The 14,845-nt window shown below is 45.6% G+C and overlaps 2 protein-coding genes across 2 annotated transcripts in view; one reads left to right on the top strand and one right to left on the bottom strand.

Annotated features, from left to right (window-relative positions):
- Positions 1–14,845, top strand: part of LOC118709381 (MOB-like protein phocein) — a 38,014-nt gene that overhangs the window by 775 nt on the left and 22,394 nt on the right. Inside the window, exon 2 of the mRNA XM_036421437.2 lies at positions 24–188. Coding sequence (XP_036277330.1) covers positions 24–188 — 165 coding nt within the window. The remainder of the gene's footprint in view (positions 1–23; positions 189–14,845) is intronic.
- On the bottom strand, positions 10,194–11,253 carry LOC118709382 (E3 ubiquitin-protein ligase Siah1). Its single transcript, XM_036421438.2, has one exon. The coding sequence runs from the start codon at positions 11,235–11,237 to the stop codon at positions 10,194–10,196; it is 1,044 nt and encodes a 347-aa protein (XP_036277331.2). The 5' UTR covers positions 11,238–11,253.

Genomic DNA, 14,845 nt, shown 5'->3' with positions numbered 1-14,845 from the left:
CGGGCCCCTCTCCCTCCCTCCAGGCAGGACAGGCCTTTAGGAAGTTCCTCCCCCTCTTCGACCGAGTCCTGGTGGAGAGGAGCGCCGCGGAAACGGTCACCAAAGGCGGCATCATGCTTCCAGAAAAGGCGCAAGGAAAAGTATTGCATGCCACAGTGGTCGCTGTTGGATCGGGCTCCAAAGGAAAGGTAAGCGGGAGCCACGTTGGGACTGTTATGTATGTGTGGCGGAAGGAAAACCAAATTCTTGGTGGTTATTAAAAGTAGCCTTTTCAGGAGCTTGTATTGTTTTCGGGTCGTTTCCTTTAGTTCATCACGTCTGATCTGGCCCTTGAATGAAAATGATTGTAAAATGAAATTGCTCGTTTTATGTGGAAGGTTCGAGAATATGGAAACAAAATGATGCTTTACTATTGCCGAAGGAGGGCTTTTTTTTAAGAATCGGTCTCATCTCTAACTCCGAAATTGCCCTGCCTAACCCACTAACCACCTTTTTACCTTCCGTGGCTCACCTGTGAAACGAACAGGTTGGACTGTTCCGGTTAACTGGTTAGATCTTGGGCCTCCCCGAGGGTCACCCAGAATACACCAATAATGCCCTTGGGGTCAAATATGTGAACTGTATTGTTGCAAGTTGCCTCCAAGAAAGTTCTAGCAAGGAGCCAGGAATAGGAAGCCTTTAGGAAGTGAGCCCTGTGCTTCAGTCCCTCTCTCCAGATCTATTTTTGAGAAAAGGAAATGGAATCCCAAAAGCAGTATGTTCCAACTCAGGACATTTTTCTTACATTTTTGAATGCTGAATTTAAACATGATCGCGTATACATGGTTTTAAAAACTGGCTTGTTTCAAACGGTCCATAGGTTATGTTAATATTTAACCATTAAAAAGTTAGCTAAAGTTAGCTTTTTCCCTGTATAACTTGAACTTGTACACTGAAATCAGGTTTTAGTTTAAGCCACCGTGTGGGTATTGTTTCAACATGTAACTAACTCTCCAGTGATAACTTGAAGTGAAGAACTACAGTTGTAGTTATCATATCACTTCACTATCAAGTCCTTTTCCAACAATTGGTTTGAATGAGCACATTTGATTAACCACTGTTAGGTGTGAATGTTCGGTGGGCTACATGCTTTGCTAATGCATATCCTCATTTTCTTAAGGGTGGAGAGGTTCAACCTGTTAGCGTGAAGGTTGGTGATAAAGTTCTCCTTCCAGAATATGGAGGCACCAAAGTAGTTATAGATGACAAGGTATGTAAACTTAATATATTTCCTTAAGAACTTAGTAATTTTAAAAAGTTATCTGTTTGCTATTTTTTTCTTACCTAATGGTTTCTCTATTTGCAGGACTATTTCTTATTTAGAGATGGTGACATACTTGGAAAGTATGTAGACTGAAATAAATCACTATTGAACTGGCATCATGTGAAGCTGCCCATTCCATTGAAGTTCTGAAATCTTTCATCATGTAAATAATTTCCGTGTCTCTTTTATAATAAACTAATGATATCTAAACTGATGACATCCAGTGTCTCTTAAAATTTAGTTTCACTGTACTGATATAAACATTTCCAAATAAAAATATATAAATGGTTTTAGGGTTCTCTAGTTTATGCTTTTTTTTTTTTTTTTTTTTTTTTTTTTTTCCTTAAGTAATCTGCAGAGAATTCTGGGAAATGGCTTCAATTTTCACATTGAATGTATCCTTACTGCATAAATATTTGCTACTGATACAAAGCCATGGATTTACAGTTACACTTCTTTGAGAGGAAATAAGCACTTATTTGAGATGCAAAAGAAAAGAATCCATTGACATAAACATCCAAACCTATAAGAATTGATACTCCCAGAATGGTAGTTTGCCGGTTTTTTTTTAACGCATTGGAGAGTAAGGAAGATTACATGCAGGTGGGAGAAGGCTAGGTGGGGATTGGATTACAGAATAGTTAAGACTGCCCTTGAGGGTGGTTGGCTTTGGAGGGGAGTGTGAAAAGAAGCATTTCAAAGGTCTGTGGACCTATTTAGATGCACAGAAACGAAACAGGCTTGCTTAGGCAAAGATACGCTTTCTTCCTACTATATGCGTGGGTTGTGACTGCCCACCATGACCTGCCCAGTTAGGAGTTTATGAACAGATCACCTTGTGAGATTTGCCATAGAACCATTTTTCTGCCACAAAGCTGCTATACGCCCATTCAGACAGAATCCCAAATGTTCCAAAAGGTGAACAGAAGGAAGGAATTTCTGCAGGTGCAGGAAAGCTAACAGTGATTCTAATTCTAAAGAATGAGAGGGGTATGATGTATGCTTTTTGGTAGCTTTGCAAACGGTTTGGAACAAAAGCTGCTTTGGGCCGGTACAAAGACTAATTTGCCCACTTGGAACCTTCTAAAGGGCTGAAGAGTGAGACGTAAGGCAGTTCCGCTGGGATGGCAGCTTCAACCTCTAAAAGTACCTCCATTTATACTTTCACATGTTACAGACTAGTGAGGTGAGCTGGGGAGGGCACTGCCTCAGGCACTAGAGCCACTGCAGAGAGAATCATTGGAGGCGTTTATGGGCCAGATTGAGAACTGCATCCCTCACTAGTGTTGGGCAGAGGTTCCAGAGTGATGTAAAGCTTCACTCCTGGAAGAGGCTGACCCATGAAAATGTCTAAGAAGCATTTTAAAGTCAACAGGCCTTGGCCAGATAGCTCACTTGGTTAGCACCATAGTCCTATGCCAAGGTTGCTGGTTCAATCCCTGGTCAAGGCACATACAAGAAGTAACCAATGACTATACAAATAACTGGACTTACAAATCAATGTTTCCCTCTCTAAAAAAAAATATATATATATACACACACACACACACACACACACACACACACACACACACCGTATTTTTCGGACCATAAGACCCATAAGACGCTCCGGACCATAAGATGCACCAGTTTTTAGAGAAGGGAAATGAAGAAAAAAAGATTCTGAAACAAATAGTGTCCTAAAATATTTTATGTGCATTAAAACCCAACATCACAGTCATAAACACATGTAATCAACCCTGTAAAGTAAACAGCAGCATTTAGAACCATTTTAGAGCCAGGCAAGCACACAGAGACCACACAGAGCCGGGCAAGTAAAAAAACTTTTTTTAAAGTATATGTGTAGGCTATATTTGGACCATAAGACGCAGGGACTTTTTCCCCCCACTTCTGGGGGAAAAAAAGTGCGTCTTATGGGCCGAAAAATACGATGTATATATATAGCCAACTAGCAACCTAACCTAACTATAACAAGCTTATATTGAGCTATAATTCATTTGTGGGATCTAGTGTCATATTTTTAAGTTTTATATTTAGAAAAATTTAATGAACATTCCCAGTGTTTAAAAGTTAATACAGGAGGGGGCAGGGAGAACGGGAGCAGGCTGGAAGAAGTTAATGGAGGGGGGGAAAGGAGGATCTGTGATACTTGGTTAACGAAAAAAAAAGAACCATTGAAACCTGTGAAGAATTTTAGTGAGTTTATTTGGGCCAACCTGTCGACTTATGCTGGGAAGCAGAGCCTCAATAAATTGAGATAATGCTCCAGAGAATGGCGGGTTACATCTGTATTTATACATTGCAATCAAAGGAGGGACATAGGTGGGTTGCATGGAATCCACTGGTAATAGATTAAGGAGGTGGGCTAAAGCAAAGCAGTGGAAAACATTTGGAATTGGATAAAAAGTAAAATGATAGACACATACTTAGGTGAGTGCAGGAACAATTAACATGATAATGACGGAATTTGTGATATCTGTTCCGGCACCCACTTTTGGTTGTGCCCCAGGGGCTCCAGAAAAAGGAGTTACCAGACATCTCACAGATACGTTATCTTAGAGGCAAAAAGGCTAAAGAAGATCTAAGTTCATCTTTGTCATGGAAAATATCGGCCTAGCACGTGACTGCCCACTGTAACCTGTTTGTAGTTAAATATTTAATTTTCAGACCATCTTTTGTGGTTTTTTTAGGTCTCTGAGTTTGCAAGACTGCCCAACAGGCGCCCCCTGAGCTTGTTAGGTTAGCACCCTTTCATCCACACTTTCAACCATAAAGATTAAAAGAAAAAGGTTAACACTACCACATAATTTACTTGGCCAAAAAAATCCAAGGCAAATATATAATAGCGACCACTGGCTGAGTGCCTTCTATATGCCGGCATGGGCACTGCGTGATAAAAACTGCAGTTAACACTTCAGGAGCATTTTCTAGGTTCTGGCTTCTGTGGCAGGTACTTTGCGTTTATCAATTGGTTTAATCTTTCAACAACCCTTTGAGCTAGGCTGCTATCACTCTCATCTTGTCCCTGAGGAAGGGGAGGCACAGAGGAGTTAAGAGAAAGCCAAGATCACCTAGTAGGAAGTGGCAAAGCCAAGATTTAGATTTAGGTGGTCAACCTCCAGCTGCCACTGTTTACAACTTCATCCTCTATGGACTTTGCTACGTTGTCAGCTAATTCTAAGCCCTCGGTACACATTTCAATCCTGATGGGAAGTGTGTGTGTGTGTGTGTGTGTGTGTGTGTGTGTGTGTGTGTGTAAATGTCTGACAATTAGTAGGTATCTAATACATATTTGGTTGAGTTTTTAACAAATAGGAAACTGAGTCACAGAACTGCATAAGTAGCTTGATTTAGCTATAGAAGCTAGGGAGAATTCAGATGTGAACCCAGACAATCCTACTCCAGTTGATTACCACCTCCTAAAATCAGCTATGAGCTGTTTCTATGTTGGTGATCAAATTTATTTAAGGTTCTTATAAACTAGTCTGATCCCATCTTAAAAATTGTGTCCCAAAAAGTAAAAAGCAAAAAACTGTGTCCCATATTTTCCTTGTAAAATTGAAATCTAAAGGAAGTTGTAAATGGCATGGAATATGGTCTCAACTTCTGATAATGCTCCTATCAGTAAAGTAGTAAGTGTAGGTATTTGCATTTATGTGCAAGGCATTTCGTGGCATTTGTTATACTGAGGGTTAACTTTTGTTTAGGAAAAAGAATTATGATTAAAAGCTCTATTTTTACAGCACCCAAGTGGGTCATCAGTTTCCTACCGTGCAAAGCTAGATAAAGGGCTTTGCAGATCCTAACCTTGTAAGCTCCGGTTTCGCTCCGTTATCTGTGAGAAAGCTGAGTGGGAAGAGATGAAGAAACTTGTTCAAGGGCATGGGGCTGCTAACTTGCAGAGTTAGGATCTAGGCCAAAGGCCCTGGCTTTCCCATGATCCCCCCAATGTTTTCTGAAGACCCAAGTAAATGAAAGAGTTTTGAGATCTAAGATGACAGTTTCCAAATCTTGGTTCATCCAAACCTGGTGTGCTTAAAATTTCAGAGCTCTATTCACAACCTAAATCAGAAAGATGAGAAAATTTAAAATCTTTTTTTTTCAGCACAGAAGTAGTCCTGTTATGCTTGTTTAGCAAAATTGGTAAAGAAATAATGTTATGCCGAAACCGGTTAGGCTCAGTGGGAGAGCCTGGGTCTGCGGACTGGGGGGTCCCGGGTCTGATTCCGGTCAAGGGCATGTGCGTGGTTGCGAGCACATCCCCGGTGGAGGGTGTGCAGGAGGCAGCTGGTCGGTGTTTCTCTCTCATTGACGTTTCTAGCTCTCTATCTCTTTCCCTTCCTCTCTGTAAAAAATCAATAAAAATATATTTTTTTTAAAAAAAGAAATAATTTTATGCTGAGATTATATTGGGAGTAGGCAAAAAATTGTGGCATGAGAAAGGCCAAAAATAAGGGTATCGGGGGCATGGGATCAGGTTTCAGAACAATATGCTATGTACTGTTTATTCAACAGAAAAATACAATAATAATGATGGTAAAAGGTAAACGAGGTATAACTCTAACTGGAATTTCCATAATATACTTTCTGAGCGCTTGCCAGGCACTTGTGCTGGCACTTCACGTGTCATCTTGCTCAACTGTAATCATAGCAGCCCTGTGAGGCCGATCCTCTTTGCCTCAGGGGTGAAAGGTACAGAGAAGTAGAGGAACTTGTTCAAGGTGACAGAAGTTTTAAGTCATGGGTGGGAATTGAACTCAGGTGGGAATTGAACTCAGGTTTGTCTACACACACAAAAAAATGGGAAACTGAAAATAAAGTTACCCAGGGAACTATTCTATTGTGCAAGTATCATTATTAAGATTATGGGCTTTTTCTTCTATTGTTTTAGAAAATACATGTTACAAAAACATCTTATTTTAAAAAATGGGAAATAGGATTTTATTTTTTATTTCATTGTGGCAAGAACACTTAATATGAGATGTACCCTCAATAGGTTTTAAAAAATCAGAGGATATTTTTCCATTGCTTTTTCAGAAAGAGTGAAAGGGAGAGAGGGAGGAACAGAGAGAGAGAAGCATAGATGAGAGAGAGAGATGCATCGACTGGTTGCCTCCAGCACATGCCCCCTGACCAGGGCATAGGGAGCAAACTAGAAACCCAGGCACCTGTCCTTGACCAGGAATTGAATTCGAGACTCTTCAGTGCAAGGGCTGGCACTCTAACCATTGTGCAAAACTGGTCAGGACTACCCTCAATAGATTTTTAACTGTAATATTGTGGATTATAGGTACATTGTTGAACAACAGATATCTAGAACTTTTTCATCTTGCTTAACTGAAACATTATGTCAATTAACTTTCTGTTTCCTCTCCCCCTTCCCTGGCAACCAGCATTCTACTATTTGCTTCTGAGTTTGACTACTTTATTTTCTTTTTCAAATATATTGTTTATAGATTTCAGAGAGGAAGAGAGAGGGAGAGAGAGATAGAAACATCAATGATAAGAGAGAATCATTGGCCCTAGCTGGTTTGGCTCAATGGATAGAGTGTCTGCCTGTGGACTGAAAGGTCCCAGGTTTGATTCTGTCAAGGGCACATGCTTGGGTTGCAGGCTTGATCCCCAGTAGGGAGCGTGCAGGAGGCAGCCAGTCAATGATGATCTCTCATTGATGTTTCTATCTCTCCCTCACCCTTCCTCTCTAAAATCAATTAAAAATTTTTTTAAACATTAAAGAGAGAGAGAGAGAGAGAGAGAGAGAGAGAATATCTTGGGTTGGCTGCCTCCTGCACACCCCCCACTGGGGACTGAGCCCACAACCCAGGCATGTGCCCTGACCAAAAATGGAATGGTGACCTCCTGGTACATAGGTTGACAGTCAACCACTGAGCCACACCAGTCAGGCAAGAGTTTGACTATTTTAGATACTGGCCTCATGTAAGGGGACTCAGGCAGTATTTGACTTATGGTTGGCTTTTTTCACTTAGCACAGTATGCTCAAGGTTCATCCATGTTTTCACATGACAGGGTTTCACATATATTCCCCCTAAAATGTATGCACACTTTTAACAGCTGATAGCTCAATTTTGAAAATGAAATGTATTTTAATAGATACTGCCATTATAATTATTCAGTGTGCATACATTTTTTGGGACACCATATATGTACTGGTTTATGACCATAAGGACCAGTTGCTATGACGCCCACTGTGGCCAGCGAACCAGCCCCATCAGGTACCTATGTCTCCTTTTTTCCCAATTGACCCAAGAGCTCTCTATATGGTTAGCTGAGGCTGATCCCTGGCCAGCATTGCAGCTTTACTTATTCCTCTGCTCAAACCTGCCCTTTTCCCATTCTTCCCAGTTTCTGTTCTCAAAACTATCCTTTAATAAGTACTGCCCACTACTGGATTCTCTTAACTGGATCAAGGGCAGGGCAGGTTGGCCAAATACCCCATCCCCTTCCCCCTGACCAGCCCCGCCCCCCATCAGCCTGCCCCTGATTACCCCTTGCCCCTATAGGGGGCGGGCCGGCCCGCCAAACTCCTGCAGCCCCTCCCCCTGCCTGGTCTCACCCCAGATAGGCCCCCTCCCCTACCCCGATCAAGGGCAGGGCCAGCCAGCCAATTACCTATGGTCCCTCCCTAGACCACTGGCCCCTGATCAGCACTCCCCACCCCATTTGGGGGTGAGGCTGGCTGGCCCACCACCCACAGTCCCTCCCCATGGTCATCCCCACCCCCAATCCCCAACCCTAATTTGAGGGTGGCCCTGCCAGCCAATCACCTGCAGCCAATTCCCCCAGCCAGGTGTGCCCTGATTGGCCCCATTTGGGTGGGCTGGCCCGCCAACCTCCTGCTATCTCCTCCTCCTGACAGGCCCAGCCCCAATCCATCCTGATTGGGGCCAGGTTGGCCATACCTCACCCATGCACAAATTTGTGCACTGGGCCTCTAGTCTATATAATAAAAGCCTAAGCAACTAAAATGGCGGAGACACCAAAACTATCAGTTGCTATGATGCGCACTGACCACCAATGAGCAGACACTCAATGCAGGAGCTGCCCCCTGGTAGTCAGTGCACTCCCACAGGGGGAGTGCTGCTCGGCCAGAAGCCAGGCTCATGGCTAGCAAGCACAGCGGAGGTGGCAGAAGCCTCTCCTGGCTCTTCGGCAGCACTAAGGAGCATCGAGCAGTAAGGAGCAAGGGGTCCCAGACTTTGCAGGCGTCTTCAAACTGCGGCCCGCAGAGGAGTCTGATCCTGCCCACCAGGTTTTTTGGGCAGTGAGCGCAGCCGAGGTGTTACAGTAGGAATTAGTAGTTCATATAGTCCGGCCCTCCAGCTCTCTGAGGGACCGTGATCTGGCCCCCAATTTAAAAAGTTTGAAGACGCCTGCTTTAGAGGGATGTCTGACTCCCAGTATAGAGTAAAGAGTGGGGCTAAACCACCAGGTTAACATCTCCTGAGGGATCCCGGACTACGAGAGGGATGTCTGACTGCTGGCATAGGCCTGATCCCCACAGGGCTGTCAGTCGGACATCCCTTGAGGGGTCCTGGACTATGAGAGGATGCAGGCCAGGCTAAAGGACCCACTCCCCAGTGCATGAAATTTGTATACTGGGCCTCTAGTTTTAAATATATTAGTATTACTATGTGAAGGGCAGTTTGACATAAGCACAGCAAGGAGCATGGGCTGAGTACAGAAGGTCACCAGGGTGGGAAAGCCGCAGGTGCCAAGGGGCAACATGGGAAAATAAGACCTTGTCTCCAGGAAAACCTTTCTTTCCCAGCATATTGGTGGTCATGCGGTTTAGACCTGACCTTTCATATCACTGGTCATTCAGTTCAGACCCTCCCCTGACCATTCCTTCCTGCCATGTTGCTAGTCATGTGGGTTAGACCCTTAGAGGGGGAACCAACAAGGAGGCCAGAAAATGGCCCCTAAGCATTATGCCCCCTAGACAATAAGATTCGGACCCACATCAAATACATCTGGACCTCAGTTACGTTTCAGCTCCAGGCCCAGAATAGCAGTAAAACCAAATAAGCCAGGTCATGGCTGGTGTCAGGACTAGCTGCACTGACTGACTCGCTGTCCTGGTGTGGACCAATCAGTGATCAGCTGTGGTCCTGCAAGGGCACACCTGGAAAGCTGATACACATTCTCTTGGGATCCTCTGCTGAGGCCTCCAGATGCTCTCCAGGAGAACCCAACGTGGCCATCTTTAAGGAGCACCCGAGGGCCTTCCTCCACACGCTTCACCCAGGTGCCATTTCCCTGCCCCTCTCTTTCCCCTAAGCTCCAAGTGCCCTTCTTTTAACGTGTTTTCTGAAGCCCATTTCTTCTACCTCTGTGACTTTCTGCAAAGAAACTGGTAGAGCACTAACCAGTTTGGCTCAGTGGATAGAGCGTCAGCCTGCGGACTCACGGTTCCCAGGTTCGATTCCGCTTGAGGGCATGTGCGTGGGAGGTAGCTGATCCATGCTTCTCTCTCATCAATGTTTCTGACTCTCCCTCTTCCTTCCTCTCTGTAAAAAGTCAATAAAATATATTTAAAAAGAAAAGAAAAGAAAAAGAAACTGGTAGAGTTTTGAGTCTTGCCTCTGAATTCTTTCTTAGCCAGATCTCAGGTAGCGGGGTTGCTGAACCAAGGCCTGGTCCGACTCCACCACCTAAGGCTCACTCGGTGCTGTTAGCGCCTCCAGAATAACGCCCTGCAGCTGTCTCCTGTAGTTAACAGCCTTTCCTTTTTATTTACCTCCGTGCGACTAGCTCCACCTACCGAAAGCCTCAGGTGGGCCGGCAGAAGGCTATACACCTATTCTCTGTGAAATCGAATGCAATGTTTTTTTAAAACACTGGCCAGAAACACGTCCGCCGGGTCGCCCTCTCAGCGCAGGGAAATGGTCACATGGATGCCTAGGTTGCCGTTTTCTGCAAAAAGGTGGGCTACCCTGGCGTCGAAGATGAGACAGTCACTACTCAGGAGGGCTGTTGCGATCCCCTCGTGGATCGACCGGGGCGTGTCCTCCCAGGTCATCCGCCGCCTGTGGCCATGGAGCTCGAGCCGATAGGCGAACTTGTCGGCCTGCGCGCGCGTCCCCAGGAGCTGCACGATGGCGAAGAACTGCTGGCGGCCGTCGCACTTCTCCTGCTTCTTGAGGACCAGCAGGAAGTGGGAGCCGAAGCAGGCCTGCATCATGACCCAGTCCATGGCCCCGGGCAGGTGGATGTCCGTGGCCAGGAAGACGATGTCCTCGCCCTGCAGGGCCGTGATGGACGCGTGCTGCTGCTCCAGGTGGGGCAGCACGGCGTCCAGCGAGCCCTGCCAGCGGCAGGCGGCGCCGGGGCACGGGCAGGCGAACCAGCGGAACGCGCCCAGCTCCTCGTGGCCCGCCTTCTGCGTGGGCGACAGCGCCCTCTCGCACCCGGACCCGGCGTGCTTGCAGGGGAAGAGGACGGAGCTGGCCACCTTCTCCGCGGCCAGCTTGTGGATGGAGCCCGGGGGGCCCCGGCAGGTGGGGCAGCGGGTGAGCTTGGGGCGGCAGCTGCTGCACGCCGGGTGGCGGCTCGCGCACTGCAGCGCGGGCTGCAGCGCGGAGTCGAAGCACACGGGGCACTCGAACAGGCTGGCCGGGTCGCCGGGGGACGCCGTGGTGCCCGGCGGCGTGGGCGCCTCCGGGGACGGCGTGCACTTGGAGGTCCCCCCGGGCAGCGCGGCGGAGGGGCGGCGGCCCATCTGCAGGAGCGTGGCCCAGCTGTTCCACATGCTCCGGCGGGGCGTCCGGGGGAGGCGGGAGAGCACCCCAAAGTGCCTGAGACACGATGCCCGGGGAAACCGAGGCTTCTCACCCAAGGCCCGAGCCTGCCGGCCCAGCCACTGGCGCAGCCTCCCCGCCATCGCCAACGACACAAACAGGGGAGGCGGTGGCATTCCTGCCAGCGCACAATGCGGGCGGCGCGGGCCGAGAACGCGGTGACCCGGGCAGAGAACGGCCCGCCGGGCTCTGCGGTAACAGCCAGGGACCCGGCCACCCCGCACAGCTGAGCTCTGCCACGTGGGCCGCCTACCTGGCCCCTGCCTCCCCGGCCTGCAGAGCACGTGCCCTCGCCTGTGGTTTCCTTTGTTTGTTTGTAATTAATCGGAATAATGTATACTATGTGCCATGGCAAGAATTTATAAAACTTGAAATACCTGACTATTTAGTCAGGGTCACTGACCTCTTTTCCCAATTGTTGTCACATAAAAATAACAATAACCAACACAATAGCTGTCCCATATGAATGAATCAAAATTATACCTATATATTTTTTTCAGGTCAGCAAAAAAAAGTATATTTTGGAGTGCTGCAGAATTTTAGTAACTAGTTTATGTGTGCCATCAGGTGAAAAAGGTTGAAAATCACTGGCTTAGACAATAGGGATTCATAGTTCAGCTGGAGATGGGTATACCTGTCCCAGGCCCTACAGGGGAAAATGGATACTGAGCAAGATCAAAGTAGGCAACCAACAGGGGCTTAAGACATTTTGCTTTGTAGTATTGTAGTCTACAGCTCCCCCTTTCCCATTAATTTTTATTCTTTGAGGAAAGGAGCTTATACTTCTTATTCGTGTTTCTCAACTCCTGCTCAGTGTCTTACTACACACAATGGCATTCACTATTTTACTTGGATTTTAAAAATCCCCCCAAAGAATTTCATATTGATAGATATTTTTAAAAATACACTTTTATTGATTTCAGACAGAGGAAGGGAGAGGGGGGGAGAGAGAAAAATATCAATGATGAGGCCCAGCTGGCATAGCTCAGTGGTTGAGCTTCAACCTATGAATCAGGTGGTCACAGTTCAATTCCCCCTCAGGCTGCATGCCTGGATTGCAGGGCCTGCAGGAGGCAGCTGATCAGTGATTCTCTCTCATCATTGATGTTTCTCTCTCCCCCTCTCCCTTCATCTCTACAATAAAAATATATTTAAAAACACACACACAAAAACATCAAGGATGAGCCGGGTCCGGTTTGGCTCAATGGATAGAGCATCGGCTTGGGGACTGAAGGGTCCCAGGTTCGATTCCGGTTAAGGGCACGTACCTTGGTTGCGGGCACATCCCCGGTAGGGCGTGTGCAAGAGGCAGCTGATCCATGATTCTCTCTCATCAATGTTTCTAACTCTCTATCTCTCTCCCTTCCTTTCTGTATAAAATCAATAAAATATTAAAAAAAAAAAACATCAAGGATGAGAGAGAATCATCAGTGGGCTGCCTCCCTAGGTGCACGAGGGTTTACTGAGGTGGTCGCCATTGTGCACTGGGGAATTGATCCAAACAACCCTGGCATGTGCCTTCACTGGGAACTGAACCTTGACCTTCTGGTTCATGGGTCAACGCTCAACCACACTGGCCAGGCTGGATAGATATTTTTGAAATTCCTTATAATACTTTGGATTTATATTTTCTTCTAAAACTCTAAGAGACTTCCAGGAATATTTACTTTTATATTTGCTTTCATGCTCTTTTTTTAAAATTTATTTTATTTTATTGATTTTCACAGAGAGGAAGGGAGAGGGATAGATAGCTAGAAACATCGATAAGAGAGAATCATCGACCAGCTGCCTCCTGCACACCCCCTACTGGGGATGTGCCCGCAACCAAGGTACATGCCCTTGACTGGAATCGAACCCGGGACCTTCCAGTCCACAGTCCAACGCTCTATCCATTGAGCCAAACTAGTTTCGGCTGCTTTCATACTCTTTAAGAGGTAGAGAGAAAGAACTGCTGTGCACTATTTTCATTAAAAAGAAAGAAAGAAAAAGAAACAAAACTTTTATCCCTGACCAGGTAGCTCAGTTGGTTAGAGCGTCGTCCCAAAACACCAAGGTTGTGGATTCTATCTCTAGTTAGGGCACATGCAAGAATCAATCAAGTAGGCACATCAGTAAACCCTGGGTGCGCGAGGGTTTACTGAAATGTCGCCTTTGTGCAAGCTGGATCAGCCCAAGTGGAACAACAAACTGATGTTCCTTTCTCTCCCTCCCCCCCTCTCTAAAATCAATTAAATTTTTTAATAAAAAGGGAAACTTATTTGATAGCTTGTTCAAAGTCTTTAATCAACAGGCAAGATCATCTAGATTCAGTGTTTCCCAAAGTGTGGTACGAGAATCCCCAGGGGTACGGGGAGAGTCTGTTGGGGGTACGCGTTGCACCGGAGTTTGGTGGGGATATGCACTGCACTGTGCTTAGCTGCGCCTAATTCTATGTTCTCATGAATACAAGGGGTACTCAGTGTTACAAAAACTATAGAAGGGGTACACATATGTCAAAAGTTTGGGAACACTGATCTAGATTTTTCTGGTCCCAGCCCTGAGTTATTTTTAAAATTTTCTATATTGCCTTTGAGAAGACCACTCCTCCTTTAATCAAAATATTCCAGTTTTTACATTATTACATGTAACTTGTTATTGACCATGCTCTGTTTTTCTTTTTCTTCTTCTCCCTCCAAATTAATCCTGGTTAGAGAAAGATTTTTGTTTAAAGGTCATAATCTGCAGACGCAGAGGAAGTAAAATGTGAAGGTTATGAGCTGGAGATATTTCACCCTAAAGAACAAGGTCTTTCCTCTGAACAAGGCCAGAGTCGACATTGCATGCAACTTTTTGGATTTTTCAAAGAGATGAATGTGTACTTTGTTCCTGAATTAAAAAGCTACTTATTCCTTTTTTCTCTTGTTCTTATCAGATGCACAGAAACAGTATACCAAATATGGATGTAAGAAAATATTAAGGTGAGCCCCTCAATCATAGGTACCCGATATTTACTGGTCAGGGGCACAGGACATGAGAATTCTAACTTAATCCTTGGAGATGGGTTGTGCACAGACCTACTTAGGACTCTGCTCCTCACACTTGCCCCATGTCTCTTAGGGAGACAACATTTGGGTGCGACTTGTCTTAGATTCTCACTGTATCTAGTAAGAGAACCGTTGATTTGCACATGTCCCATTGCTAGACACTAAGCAATTTCTGATTACGGACTGGGTCTTCGCATTCTCCTATTTCGGTGCTGTACACATATGGGGATTAACAAATAGGTGTTGAATGAATAAACCTTTTGTATCTAGAAGATGGTGATGAAATTAAGAATTAAATCTTTGCTCTTGAAAAGTTACCCATCTAAACATCTTCAATAAAACAGGAATCTTACTTAAGGCAAACCAACTTCCTATTGTTAAAACTCCCTGAGCCCAAGTTCCACGTATCTGACAGTTATTCAGTTTTGCACACACTCAGTTTAACCCACCTCTCCTCCCGTCTCACACCTTCGGACGATGTTTGTGACCCGGTTCTCTCTGCATTCTCCATATATAATACCTTTTCGTGTATGTGATGGGATATCTGATGTTTCCTTCTCTTGGAAATCACCTGACTGCATGCACTCTTTACCTACTGTATTCCCATTAGGCACCTATCCCAAGGCCTCTCTCATCTTAGATAAAAGGTTTAAGGTTTCTTAGCAGGGAACAAAAAAAAGTTTGCCCCAACTGCCATGATT

This window comes from Pipistrellus kuhlii, unplaced genomic scaffold (genome assembly GCF_014108245.1).
Source record: "Pipistrellus kuhlii isolate mPipKuh1 unplaced genomic scaffold, mPipKuh1.p scaffold_m20_p_7, whole genome shotgun sequence".
Classification (NCBI taxonomy): domain Eukaryota; kingdom Metazoa; phylum Chordata; class Mammalia; order Chiroptera; family Vespertilionidae; genus Pipistrellus; species Pipistrellus kuhlii.
Note: the sequence above shows the minus strand (reverse complement) of the source record. Positions and strands in the feature narration are given on the sequence as shown.

Bases quoted from the DNA above. Each gene is read 5' to 3' on its own strand.
- LOC118709382 (XM_036421438.2), bottom strand. From the start codon at position 11,237: ATGCCACCGCCTCCCCTGTTTGTGTCGTTGGCGATGGCGGGGAGGCTG.